At 29.0% G+C, this 15,560-nt stretch overlaps 1 protein-coding gene across 1 annotated transcript; it reads left to right on the top strand.

Moving 5' to 3' along the window:
• The first annotated feature begins 9,366 nt into the window (after positions 1–9,366).
• Positions 9,367–11,414, top strand: LOC103572904 (uncharacterized). Its single transcript, XM_008551716.1, has 3 exons — positions 9,367–9,614; positions 9,738–9,852; positions 9,982–11,414. The coding sequence occupies exons 1-3, from the start codon at positions 9,367–9,369 to the stop codon at positions 10,984–10,986; spliced, it is 1,368 nt and encodes a 455-aa protein (XP_008549938.1). The 3' UTR covers positions 10,987–11,414.
• Positions 11,415–15,560: the final 4,146 nt, after the last annotated feature.

The raw sequence follows: 15,560 nt of genomic DNA on the forward strand, positions 1-15,560 counted from the left end.
AAAAGGGGGATCGTGATTTCGAGTGGTTTCAGAGAGTTCACATGCGATCTACCCTGTGAATAGGATTGTCCCTTTTAGCATTCGGGAGAATGGCTTTCTTTTTCGAGCCTGGGGAGCGTGTGACGGGTGGGCTGACGCCCATCTGTCTAATAGTAATTAACAAATAATAAATAGATAAATACAAATCCAGAAAGCAATATATTTGATTTCATTTCAATTGACAGTATACAGCTGCACATAAGTATCGCATTATATTAGTCGCATTGAGTCTTACTTTTTTTAATACAACGTGACGAGCAGACGTTTTGCGTGGTCAGCAGTGTTGACTGTGGAAAGAAAAGAGTTCCGTTGGAGACTGCAGAGGGATATTTTCTTATGCAGCAAGAAAAGAGTTCTCATGGGATCGGTGGAGTGATATTTCCGAGGTAGAATATGGTAACCACAGAAAAGAGTTAGTTACCATAGTTAAGCTGATTCGAATAGTCGTCTGCTCGCGCATTAATATTGTATCTCCTTTATTTTACCGCTATATTTACAGATCACTATAAGAATATAATTAACGTCACTATTGTTGGATAAAAATATTGTATTTGTATCTGTACCATTATGCTATCCTAGATTTGTAAAAGAAACTCTCAGGGATTTTTCTGGGTACTTCCATATTTGGGGACGCCCAATAAATAAATATCCACATAATTCGCATATAGTCATTCCTTCACTGAGCGACCCACACCCTTTATAACATCCTATTAAATTTCTAGAGACGCTGAGCTAGGCATGGTAAGTTCGGTTACGCAGTAAAAACATTAAGGTGTAAGCTCACACGTAACATGTCTAATAAATAGATAAGCCATAATGTAACACTGGCTTCGACGATAAAATAATTATTTAACGTCCTCTCCGTTCTAACCGTGAGATATTTTTTCCAGTATGTTGCAATTGATGAAATAGTTTTAATAAATGCTATTTTTATTGTCAATATTAATAGGATTATTGATATTAATTTTCGATGAAACTAACAATTATTGCACGACTCATGATGCGAAGCATCAGAGCGTGCTCTACGATCAAAAAAATTTTTTCCCCTCAGTTCGGCAACTACATCCAAAAAATTAAATGAACAAAAAAATTTTATAAAATTTTTAGCGATTTCTGGAAGTCTGTATTTTCGTAAAAAATGCTCGAATCGGAAAAATAAAGGAAGCAAATGAAGCTTGAAATCTCGAGTTTAAAGAATTTCCCTCTTAATTACTGTGCGACTATTAGTTGCTGAAATATCGATAATCAAAGACAAAAGGATCCTTTTTCGTTTGAAGGCTGATATCTCAACAGCAATTATCGTACAGCGAAACAAAAAAAGCAAATTGTAGCTGAATAAATTTTCTAAATGAGTCGTGAATTGATTTTTTCGAAAAAAATTTTCCCGGCTTCGTGAACATAAAAAACAAAACCAAAAAATTTCAAAAAATTTTGTCTCGCCTATTTCTTATGATTCCGCAAAAACCGTGGCTCAAGAAATTATTTTGCTGGAAGATCATTTTTCATGAAAATAGAGACTTCCAGAAGTCGCTAAAAATTTTATAAAATTTTCTTGTTCCTTTAATTTTTTGGATAATACTCCAATTATTATACCCTTGTTGGTTTAGAGAATTAAGATATTTTGCATAGTATTTGGAAGATAATTTATTGAAGATTAATTTCATGATTTTAAAATATCGATTTAATTCAATAAAAACGGAAAAAACATCAAAATAGTTTAAAAAAATTTCCTGTCCATCATGTATGAATCCCGTATGCACTGTAACTTGCGAAAAAAATCCAGTAATTGAAACAAATTTTTTTTTTTCAATTCTTCGAAAGATTTGGAGGTCTCCTATTGCAAATAACTAGGTAACTCCGTGCCGTTTAATTACAATCAATAGAAAAATAAAAAGGCTGTATAACTATACACATATCTACGTAAAATTACTATAGATGATGATATATCATACATTATACGTACATTTATTCCACCAGGGGCGCTTGTGCATCATCGTCCTAGTACAGTAGTTTGTTTAACTTCCCGCTAAGAAAATCGACGATTTTCAAAGATTTTTAACTTCCCGCTAAGAAAATCGACGATTTTCAAAATTTTCGGGAAGTTATTGTTTTCACCCCGATTTTTGAAAATCGAGTTTTCATCAGATGTCGAAGTTTTGAGGTCCTAGAAAGCTATTCTGACTATTTTCAGAATGATGTCCGAGTGTGGGTATGTGTGTGTGTGTGTGTGTGTGTGTGTGTGTGTGTGTATGTATGTATGTATGTATGTAAACTCTTTGTAACTTTTGAACTAATGAATCGATTTGGATGGTTGAGGTGGCAATCGAAAGAGCTTGTTGGCCATCAACTTTTCTGGAAATTTCAGATTATTTGATCTGATAGACTCGAAAATATTTGCGAATTACGAAAAAAAAAAAATTTTTTTTAGTTTTTTATCGATTTCTCAAAAACAACTTATACGAGCGACTTCAAAATCTAATCAGCTCTAGTACTCACTAGAACGCGTCGATTGCTACTTTAAACATCAAAATCGGATAATTCGTTCTAGAGTTATCGCGGGAGAAAGAAATAGTGAAAAACGGTTTTTTCTAAATATTTTCGAAACGAGTGACGCGATCGATTTCAAATTTTAATCAGCTTTAGAATTCAATAAAACGCGCCGACTGCCACCTTAGACATCTCAATCGGTTAATTTGTTCGAGAGATATCGCGGGAGAAAGAAATGGTGGATAATGGTTTTTTCCAAATATTTTCGAAATGACTGACCCGATTAATTCTAAATTCTGATCAGCTTTAGAATTCAATAAAACGCGCCGATTGCTACCTCAACTATCAAAATCGGTTGATTCGTTCATGAGATATCGTGGCAAAAAAAAAATGCTAAAAAACAAGTTTTTCCAAAAATCTTCGAAACAGCTGAACCGATCAGTTTTAAATTTTAAACAGCTCTAGTGTTTAATAAAACGCGCCGATTGCCACCTCAATCGTCAAATTCAGTTGATTAGTTCGAAAGATATCAGCGTCGAAACGTTTGAAAAATAACATTGTTTGTTATTTATCCACGACAAATCGTCACATAATGTACCAAAATGTATTCTAAATCTTCCTCACTCTTTGTCGCTATAATCTCTTTGGATTACTGTAAACAAAAACGTAACTAGTTCTTTAATACGAATCATATTATCGATTAAAAAATTAAATAAACACCGTATTCAATATTTTTTCCAGATATTTTATCAACCATCACTTTGATCTGAAACAAAACTTATTGCAATTTTTATTTTGATCACTTGCATTGATTTCTGACAGATGAATTTATTTTATTAAACATAGTTAGGATAAAAATAAAAAAACCTGTGTTCATTGGTAATGTTCAATTTATTAATTTTCAAACTTTTCAACATAACGCGTAACTTGATATAACTGGAAAAGATTTTTTTAAAAAACCGTATAGAAGCGTATTTTCAAACTTAAAAGTGTACTCGATAGTATAATTACACTGATGGCCTCGAACTCCTTGTTTTTTTTTTTCGTTTTTTCAAAATTTCTAAAAAACGATTGATCGATCACCTCCAAAATCTAATCGACTCTAAAACTTGACAAAACGCTCCGAATATTACAAAAACCGTCTCAATCGAATAATTCATCCGAGATATCGCAGAAGAAAAAAACGGTACAAAACAGATTTTTGCGAATATCTTTGAAACAACTGAACCGAATGATTTCAAAATCAGATCAACTCGAGAATTCATTGAAACGCATCAAATGCCACTTTAACAACTACAATCAAATCATTTGTATAAGAGATATCATGAGAGGAAAAAATAGTAAAAATATTTACGAAACAACTAAACCAATTAATTCATAAATCTGTTTAGCCCTCAAACACAGTAGAACAAATCGATTACCGAAACAAATGCTAAAAAGATATATTTGAATATTTCATAAAGGAAATTATATTAATTAGTTACTAAACTAATATTTCAATGTTTTTCTCATATTTTCAACAATGAGCAAATATGAAAAAATTCAAACACCTCAATTAAACATTTTAAGAAATGTTTCTGTTATTTAAATGTAGAAACTTTAAATTTTTAAATCTTATAATAGCGATAAATCAAAAAGCGATGCTACATTACCTGATGCGAGTTAATGTCCGGTAAATGTCCAAATATCCAATTACCAAATTGTACTTCAATATATTTACACATAATATATAGTCATAGAAATAAACATATGTAATTCTTGTTATGTGTAACTAGCATCGCATGTAATCAAATTCATTCATTATGAATAACAATCATTAAAAACAAATAAGATTTTTTATTAACCATAAAACAATAAGTTAGTTTTTTTTTTATGTAAATTAGACATAACATGCTTGCTTCGCTCGCCTTCATTCTTTCAAAAATCTCGCTACTATCTCAATCGACCAATCGACAACTGAATAAAATAGTCACAGAAGTGACGTAAAACGATACGATATCCGGTCATCAACTTTTTAGAAGAGGATATAAATTGATTCTACACTAGTAGATCGATAAGTTAATAATTTTATCAAAAAAGCGAGCGAAATTCGAAAATTCATTATGCCAGAAATGCTTTTTTTTATTATAAAAAAAACGCTTCATAATTTTAAATAAATAGAAACCTGTTTAAAATTCAAATCCTTAAAAAAAAATAATTATTTCTTATTTCTCGCATCTACGTGTAGTATAAGAACGGCTTGGCAACGTGTAAAAGGACACTGTTTCGAAAATCTCATAGAATCCAATAGATTTTCATCCATTTCTATAGAGATTTTATAAAAATGAATGAGTTCTAATGAATGAAAATAAGAAGTACTATAGTTAAGTATAGAACCTTATATAAACAGCTATAAGAATCTATCAGATTTTTTAAGCAGGGGATTAAGGCTCCAAATTAGAATAAAGAAATATTTACTATTATATATTTAGTTATATTAAGAAAACTACAACTTATTTATCCGTTTAATATAACCTGCATTAACTAAATATATAAAACAAAAATAAATTCATCATCGGAACATTCTCTAATGTTGATTAAAAAAAAGTCGCACAATGCAGAAATCTGGAAAAAATATCAAGATCTTATTAACTTTCGATTAAAAGAAATTTGCTCAACAGAAAATGAAAAACTTTAAACTTAAATAGATATAGCCATGCATGATCAGACCTGAAGTATTCAATGCTTCAAACATGATCATGTCTAATTGCAAGGCCTAAAATCATACGTAAACAAGCATAATCATATCTAAACATTTTTTCCCAGGATAATCAAAGTAATAATAAAAAATATAATATTAATAATTATCATGGGCGATTGAGACGTGCACTTTTAGATATTCCAACATTTCTTAAAAACATTTAATAATACGCAATTGAAAATCTATAAGTCGAAATTATAGTTAACAATGTATGAAAAATTAACATGATATATTAAAAATTACGGCACCAACTATAAAAAATTTATGACAGCTAGTATAGGTTATACTTATAACCTAGAATTATTTTAATATCAATCAACAGAATTTTTTTAAATTATAATACTTACTAATTTTGTCTTAATAAATACTATTATTAGTTGTAATATTTGATAAAAGCAGTTATTTGATTACTCGAAGAAAGGTACTTTTCTAACTAGGGAATACGAGTACCAATGTAACTTCAATGTGACGGTTAATTGACGTCATTTTCTGTAATTTGATTTTCCAATTACAGCTTTAATGCAATTTACTACATTAATAAACAAAAAATTTACCGCAAATCTTAATCTTTAACTATAAGCGCATTTTACAATTTACCTTGATAGTCAAATTAGCAACAAGCTGACAACAAATTTCTGCAACATTTTGTTGCTAAGTTAGCCGTAAAAATTGGCATTATCATAAAGGGATGGTAACCTGTCGTCAACTTTCTGAGATAGTAAATGACGAAAGTTGGCATTCCGTTAGTTGACAAAAAGTTACCTTTAACCTTCTTCGAAAATTGTCAAAAATGGTGACAGTAGATTTTCACCAACTTATGTTAGGAATATAAATCACAATTTGTAGTCATCAACTATAAAAGCTGAAAGCTACCATCAACTTAGTTGCAACTAACGTACACCAACTTTCTGATCTAAAAAGTCTAGCTATGAAGGCGCTTTTGGCCACGAATTTCGATTTAATTAAGTTTTCAATGACAAAATTTGACAACTGAAATAGTTATCCTAATAACCACTTTAGCTTAAAATTGACAGTAATTTGATGGCGAAAATACCTGAAACTTGCTGTCTGAATTTACCGACAATTACCCATTAAAAATTGAAAAGAATAATTTGTGACTAATTCTTCCTTAATTTAGAGGTAATTTTATACAATAAAAAAAGTCAGTAATGTTCTTTCTTACCATTTCAAAAATTAAACATATAACGTATATCTACTGAATTTTCGCGACGGAGACGCGAAATCTCTCAATATAGCGTATGAGGTCGCCCACGCGTGATAATAATAATTATAATAAATAATAATAAACAATATTAAATACTGAGATCTAATCAAAATAATATAATAAATTCAAATATTTGTCAGAATATAAATAATAATTAAATGTCGTGCCTGGACCAGCTCCTCAGGCTGGGTTAGTGCACGCAGGCGCCAGACCGTTTATCCTAAAACGGACAAAATTTAATTCAGGGGAAAATCTACGAGGGAAAATCCGAGCAAGCGACTTGTAACGAAGCGGACAAACAGTCGAGAGAAATAAAATAAATAATGAAAAAGAAAAATAGTAAATATATATTAAATAATTACATATAAATAATAAATAATGTCAGAAAAATGAAATAAAGCAGTAGGAAAAGATCCAGGAAAAATAAATATTAAATTTTCCCCGACAGCTGTTGGTTTCCGAGTATTTAATTTGTAAACAACATAAAAATTTAATAATATTTTACATAATATTTAATTCGGTGTAAATTAATAACAATAACAATACCTGGTAATTGTCAAAAAAATAATACCGCAATATTACAATAACTTATATAAGCTAAATAGCCAAAAGAAATAAATACAATTTGATTGATAATATAAGTTATTAATATCAAATAAAAAAAACAATTACTTCACTTGAATGTATCTAATTAATAAATAATAACAGTCTTTTTACTGTATTTCATCTCTCAACCCGCTTGAGAGAGAGAAAGATACGGGATTATTCTTCACTCACACTCAAAATAATAAATTTCTCGGTATTAAACCAATTTATAATTTTTAAAATAAAAAGTTAAATTATAATTTCAGAATAAAAATTTCATTCATAATTTTTACCGCTGGGGTACTTAAATAAACCAAAATGAAAAGTATATAAAGTCACTCAATCATTTTACATAATAATAAATATAAATAATAATTGATAATATCGTACATATATTTTAAATAAAAATAATAATTATAATAATTCGGGAATTTTTCACCCGAGTGATGACATCAGTACTTGAGGAATTTACTCAAGTACTGTATGCGCTCTATACCTATATATACTATAGATGTAGATATATGTATACCGGCAACGCTTCCCCACGCTGTACTCAACTCATATATACATATATGCGCAAAAAAAATATCAGACTAAATCCACCAATAATAAATGATAATTATAAACAATGCAAATCATATGTCATCCAGTGTCAATTATTAATTAATTATTTTTCCCTCGCCGCGGCGACCAACAACTACCGGGGGAGGTTATCACGTGAGAAAATATACCGTGAAAGAAATTCAAAGTACTTACTCAAATTTTCTCCAATGACCAAAAAAAAATAAAAATTGAAATAAATGTCAATTAAATTCACCCGGTAAATCTACTTGAATAATTATCTTTAACTTTAGCAATCACTGATCAATTCACAATAGTACTCGTAATAAAATTTAGGCTGAGGATAATCGGACACTAGCGTGAACTTAGCGTGAGTTGTTATCTACCATAATTTGAAGTATATAATTAGCGTTAAATAAAAATATCTGAACTACTGGAGCTTTTTCCAGATAAAATTTAGCGTGAATAGCGTGAATAAAAGCTTTTCTTTGGATTTTAGTTGGAAATTTTCTCTTAATAACCAATATTTTTAAATAAATCGGTATTATTTGTACCAATTTTACTCAGGGCGTAGTTGTATATGTAATTATATAATCCACCGCAAATTATATTTTCAATTTTCACTAAAATTTTAGCACAAATAACCTGTTAATAACATTGTATGCTTTTTTATTATATCACAATCACATCAGACATATAACGTTGTTTCCTTGGTGTAAATAATAAAATAATAAAATAATTAAGTGACCTGCCAGAAATGTCACATGATGTGACCACTCAGGGGCGCAACTGCGCAATTTTTAAGTCATCCACTTTAGCCGCGAAATTTCGATTCTACATTCTTCGAAAAACGCGCGAAATATAAAAAAATTGTTATCTCAATTAACTATCTTCATCTTCGAATATTGCTCCTCACCATTTGACTATCAATATCAACCATTAGTTAATATTTACAAGTGATGAGAAATTTTGTTAAATTGTTTATTTTACGGTAAGTATATTTAACAATTTAGTTATGAACTTAAATAAAACTGAATGGATAAAAATTAAAAGGTTATGTATGAGACAAAAAAAATTATGTTTCAGATTTTTTGGATAAAAAGTCAGATTTTGGCTCTTTAAATGTTTTTGGATTACTTATAACCTTTTAGTTTTTATTCTGGCAAATGAACACAAATAAATGAATGAACTTAGTTGAGTAACGTAACCAGTTTATTGTGTAAATAAAATAATAATTACAGATCAACAGGTAAGTAATATATTGATTTTGAAAATAAATTTAGATTGTTAGAAAGTTAAATTTGATATTTACAACGATATAATTAAAATCTTTAAATCAAATATTTCCGATGGTAAAATAGAAAGAAATACCATTAGAGCACAAATTATGTCCCCAGTAAAAATTAAATTCTTCCTAGGAATTTCTGTTTTCTCGTGGTATATTGCAATTTGATTGGTTGTTCAACTGTTCTAGTACTAATCCTAACCACTACATATTTTAGGTTTCTATTCTATACCAGTGATGCCAGAACGTGGGATTTTTTTACCCCCTCCTGCCGTTACACTCCATGCTATTTCACCACGGGAAGGGATAAAAAATCCCACGTTCTGGCATCACTGTTCTATACCATTCTATTATTACGCATCAATATTATCAGAGTTATAGAATTTTCTCAGTTTTTCTGAATATCTAAATTAAAAAACTTTATTATAATCATTGTTCGCCATAATGAATCCGATTGATTCATACTTGCCAAAAGGCAAATTATTCTATTCTTATGATGAATTTACCGAATGGTGTAATAAACTGAAAGCTAATGAACATCCAACCAAATTGTCAAGTTTTGATATTAAAACTATTACTGCTGCTAAATTAAAAAGATTTATGGATCCAGCTTTACATTTTTATAAATTCCATAAAAAATGTAAATTTTTTGGTGAATTTATATCAAAACGAACCACTAACCGTAAAACAACGTATGATTCCATTGACAATATTATTATTGTTATCTTCATTGGAATAGCCATGATGGATTATTTTAATTTTCAATAAAGTTGTTTACTTTTGAAATTTAATAAGATTTGTATTTAATTTTACAGATCGAAGAAGGTTAATTGTCCATTCTTTTTTTATTTTCGAATAAATGAACAAGGGAATGCTTTGGAACTAATTGATTGTCACTGGTCGCATAATCACCCACCTCATGTATTACCGGTAAGAATATCTATAATAATTAACTTTTGCAACAAATTTGATTAATATATAAATTTATATTCTTAATAAATATTAATTTAAAAATTTATTCGATCCTAATAAAACAATTATACGATGTAATGTTTTTAGATTGCTGATAAGCCAAATGACATTGCTCAGGCTACTGAAATGCCAATACCTGAAACTACTGAGGAAAATCCAACAAACGAAATCAATTCCGACAGACAAATATATCTTCATATACTTAATGAGATTGAAAATTATCCATTTTTGTTAGAGAATGATACTATAATTTTTGATGATGCTGTCGAATCAATTAATGAACTTGTACCAATTGTTGATGAAGCTATTGGGAAATCCGGTCATATAATAGCTCACAGGCCTCGTATCAATGCCGACAATAAAGAACCTAGATCACTTGCAACTGAAAATATCAATGAAGAAGCTGAAAAACCTGGGGTGAGAAAACTTCACGAAACATCTAAAGAAGAGCATATTGTAAATAAAACAGCTGAAGGATCTGGTGATGAATTTCCCAACAAAGCTGTAGGTTTTGCTACAATTGTTGAGACTAGAAATCAAGGATTTGATGACAAAAACCGTGAAGAAGTAGCTGAAGTTCTTGGAATTATTGTAGAGAACAGTAATGGAGCATCTAACATTGAAAACCTCGATAAAATAGACAGAAGCCTTGAAGCTATTGTTGATACAACAGCTGAAGGGTCTGGCGGTGAAATTCCCAGAGAAGAAGCTGGAGGTTTTGATACAATTGTTGAGACTAGAGATCGAGGATTTGGTGATGGAAACCGTGATGGAGTAGCTGAAGTTCTTGGAATTATTGTCGAGAGCAGTAATGGAGGATCTAACATTGAAAACTTCGATAAAATAGACAGAAGCCTTGAAGCTTTTGTTGGTACATCAGCTGAAGGGTCTGGTGGTGAAATTCCCAGAGAAGAAGCTGGAGGTTTTGATGTAGTTACTGAGAGTGCAGATCGAGAACCTGGTGAAAATCCTAAAAAAGCAACTGAAGATTTTGAAGCTACTGCTGAAATTAGAGATGACAGATTTATTGTTAAAATGTCTACAGAAACTGCCAGGAAATTTGATTCTAATGAAGTTAAAAAACTTCATTAGAATGAAAGCAAACAACTCTTGGGATTCAAAAACTGTAGATATTTCTACAATTCAAATTAGTCAAAAAAAAACCTAGAGGCCGCCCAAAAGGGAAAGTTTTGACAGCCATCGGGTTACCTGTTAAAAGGGTTCTTAAAAAAAACACCACTGATCATGACAACTCTACTCTAAATTCATTTATTAATTTAAGCGTTAAAAATCAAATTAAAAAAATTCTTGGTTGGGTTATTAGAACTCATGATATCATTGACAAGGTCATAAATAAATATCAAAAAATTACAATTACTGATATACGTGAAAAGTTACCAGATTCCCTTCTGGACGATGAAGTTAACTTTCATTGTGTTTACGAGTATTTTGAAAAAGCTGCTATCCACAAATTGAAGCAAACTATAAATAAAAAAAAAACGTTTGAAATTATATATATGTAAAACTTGTTCAAAGAAAGTAAATTCTTCCTCTATCCGGTGTGACTTATGTTTAACTTGGTATCACAACAATTGCATAAGATTAACGAAAAATGAAGGAAAAAAATTGTCTGTAAACAATATTGATTGGTTTTGTTCATCATGTATTGAGGCATCCAAATAAGATCAGATTATTTATTGTTTTTCTAATGTTATATAAGATATAAATTTTATAAAATAATTTTATTACGTTTAAATGAATAAAATAATCTTTTCTTTAAATAACTTGGTGTTGTGTAATCTTTAATTATAATTACTAAGGACAAGATTTTTCCTTTATTTTTGAAATTGATAGTTTCAAGTTATTGATATTACGGCGAAAATAATAGTCTTAGTAAAGAAGTTTTCAAAAAAAAAATTGTAGCAAATTAAATTTTCTAAAAAAAAAATGTCTCTTATAATTTTTTCTTAGGACTAATAAGAAAACCGTAATTTCAAAATTAAGATTTCCATAATTAACAAAAATTTGAATCATGCATTATGAATTTTGATTTTTAAATTACGGTGAAAATAATGGTCGTATACAAAAATCATAAGAAACATTTTTTTTATAAAATTAAATTTCCTACAAATTTTGTTTAAAAACTTTTTTAATAAGACCAATATTTTCACCGTAATATAAAAAATTCACACCATTAATTAGTAATTGTTATTTTCAAATTAACGCAATAATCCTAGCCCTAATAATTACTATTTTATATCGATTTAACTCTGATGTTATAATTATTCCTGCTTCATTCATGAGAGCAGTGATTTAAATTCCAAAGTATAAAAATCATTTAATAAAAACTGTTTCTATATTTGAAAATGATATTTTTTTAAGTGTAAACAAATGATTAAAATATTATTTAATTATTATTTAAATCAAATCCAAAAAAGCGGCTTGATCCTATTCTAATAATTTTTACAACTAATTTCCATTAGATATTTTATTATTAATATTCATCATCATCTAAACACCAATCCAAATATGGCGATATTGAAAACACAAATGAATAAAATAAAATAATTTTTGGGATTTGATCGGTTTAAATTATTTTTTCTGGGCTACTAGTTCGATTAATGATTATAGTTAAAGGTACAGCTTAAAGAAGTAAATAAACAACGTAGCTAGAAAAATTTCCAAATGCTTCTATTCTATTTTTATCATTTATTAGTTACTTCATACCTGTAAAAAATGAGAATTATTTTTAGTAGAAATTGAAGTAAATAAAATTCTATACTAGCTTTTACGAATATAATTTATTATATTTTAAATATATTTTAAATATATATTACATATAGATTCTATAAGATTTGTAGGGCTTAACTTATAACGCTATAAATATAAAACTTTATTAGTAAATAAATAACAAGTAATTATGATATAAAAACATATAAATATTCAAATAAACAATAGTTATCTAATAGTAATTTTAATATATTAAATTTAAATCAAATTCATGAATCGTTGGTTTTTTTTTTATAATAATATTATTTGAAGCAATACTCCGACGACCAATAATTTTTATTGGCGAAGGAAGATTGATATTCGATAAAGAAGTAGCCGTATTTTGAATAGGTAAAGTTTCAGAAATTAAAGAAGTTACAGCTGATTCATCTATATCTTGGGTACAATTATTACTAAGATCAGATACTTCATTAATATTGAGATTAGACCGAGTATTTTGTCGCAAATCGGTTTGCAACCTTTGAAGTATTTGCATTGTGTGTTTGTACATATTTTGATTCGCTTTACTCGCACTAAATACAATGTCGTTGGCTAATTCTTTTCATTCGGATTGCTTCTGATGAACTGACAATTTTTTAGGGGTCAAAATTATTGTTACGGAATCCTCAGTCCTAATTTTTTTGGTTGGAGTACCTTCATCATTAGCTGCATAACTTTATTTCCTTTTCATACCAACAGTCCATCTTTCATTAATTAACGTTAAGTCAAATAAATTCAAATTATTTAATTTGCGTACCGCAATAATATGCCTGCAGGGTAGCATCATCGATGACCAAAATGCACATCCACATTGAAGTGGATCTACATTGATTTCGAGACCATCAAATAGAAAAGAGTATTCTATTTTTACAATATTTTGATTGATCCATTTTACCGAGGGATAAAATTTGATTTCATCGACAAATTTTTCGAACACAGGTTTTGATAAAATATCCCGATATTGATTATTTTCTTCTTCAGTAAGAAAATTCGGCGTAGTAGACGGTACGTTCAAAAATTCATTAGCTCGTTTATGATCAGATTCGTGTTGTCGTGAATAGATCAATTTAAAGAATTCATGTATAAATACAACCAAAGAATTATGTCGCTCTAGGTTATTTTTTATTTTTGACTTAATGATTCTAATCGATTGTTTGTCTTATTACCCAAATTACATTGAACCATACTGTATACCGTCCACTCATGTCTATTCAAATGCCAATTAGTATCAAAATAGTGTAGAACTTTAGATGGAACCGTTTTTTGAAACTCTTGATAAGTAGCATTGTAGTTTTCTTCGTTAGTACTTTTAGCTAACCTATCTAGAAATTCTAATGACGCGGTACATTCAGAAGAAGAAATTCCCATTTCTTTTACTGAAACTGTGCGACCGAACGTACGCAATGTATGAAATAAACATAGATACGTCGGTATTCCAGGGAACAGATCTGCAATAACACTACGTTCTGTTAGATCTTTGTCCGTCATGAAACATTTTATCAGAAGTCTAACCTCTATGTTTTCATTTCTAAAACATTCCATACACCATCTCAAAGTATCCCGCTGTTCATTGGCAAGGATCCCTACACTTACGATCTTAGTCTCCAGGTATGCGTCTTCAGTAACAATCAACATTAACGTGAATCCTCTTTTAAATAGATTGTACGTGCCGTCAATAAATATTATTTCGGGATATTTAGACATATTAAATCGCATCTCACTAGTTGAAAAGTATAATCCTCTGAATTGATTACTATCATCGACTGCTAATTAAACTTGTGCGTCTAAAAAAAAAAATGTTATAAAATAAGTAAAATGAATTACTTGACAAAGTTTTTAAAAAAATTAATTAAAAATACAATTGCTAAAAAAGCGAAAATTAATTTCAAACAACTGTAAAAAAATAAACATAGTTGATTCATGTTTAATTATATAATATTATCATTCTTAGTAGCTATATTTAATTTTTATTCACACTGTAAAACCATTTTTTATTGCTCAATTGAGGTATGTTCATCACTTAATTATAAGCAAGCTTTTGATACTTCTAAATATATTTTTCAATTGGACCGTCAAAATAATATACAATACTACAAATCAATAAGATTAGGTATCTTGATACTAATTATATTGAAATAGATGATATTTTGAACCGTAGTTAGTGAAAATGATAAAAAAAATTTTCATTCGATGTAGCTAAATCTATTAAGAGTATTTAGTTTTATTTAACTAGTTGCAATTATGATTTTTATAACAGAATATTCGATAAAAAAAATTTCAAACTTACCATAGTCATTTTCTAAAATATTTATAGCAGCTACCAGTGTATCATCATCAGGATTACTCAATTTCTTGGCTAGATTGTGTATATCCTTCTTAGTCATTGTTTTGTGGAATTCTTTGTTTACTTTTTCTTGGATACACGTTTTATTTGTTTTCATCTCAAGCAAATTGAGAATCATTTTTTTTTGGTCACAATCTAATCTCCTTTTCGGGTATGTGATTTATATATTCCTACAACAAATACAAAAGTATTATAACCAGTACGAAAAATAAAATTCAATTTTTTTATTAATTGAATTAATTGAAACCTCAGTCTCTGGATGATTATGTTGAAGATTTAAAGTGCTTATCTGAAGTGTGTGTTGTTTCAAAGGTTTATTAACCTGAATAAAAAATGGACAGTCACGCTTGAAGGAACTTGAAAAAAAGAAAAAAGCAGTTATTAATTTTCATTTTTTTTTGTATATCATAATAAAATTCAGATATTAACATAACCGAACGTATCTTGTTTGACGAACTTCAGCTTCACTCCCGTGATAATTTTTGCCAAACTTGCATTCATATCTTATTGTCTTAAAAATCAACCTTTCTCTAACATCTTCACTAATTTTATC

Source organism: Microplitis demolitor, chromosome 9, assembly GCF_026212275.2.
Source record: "Microplitis demolitor isolate Queensland-Clemson2020A chromosome 9, iyMicDemo2.1a, whole genome shotgun sequence".
NCBI classification, from domain to species: domain Eukaryota; kingdom Metazoa; phylum Arthropoda; class Insecta; order Hymenoptera; family Braconidae; genus Microplitis; species Microplitis demolitor.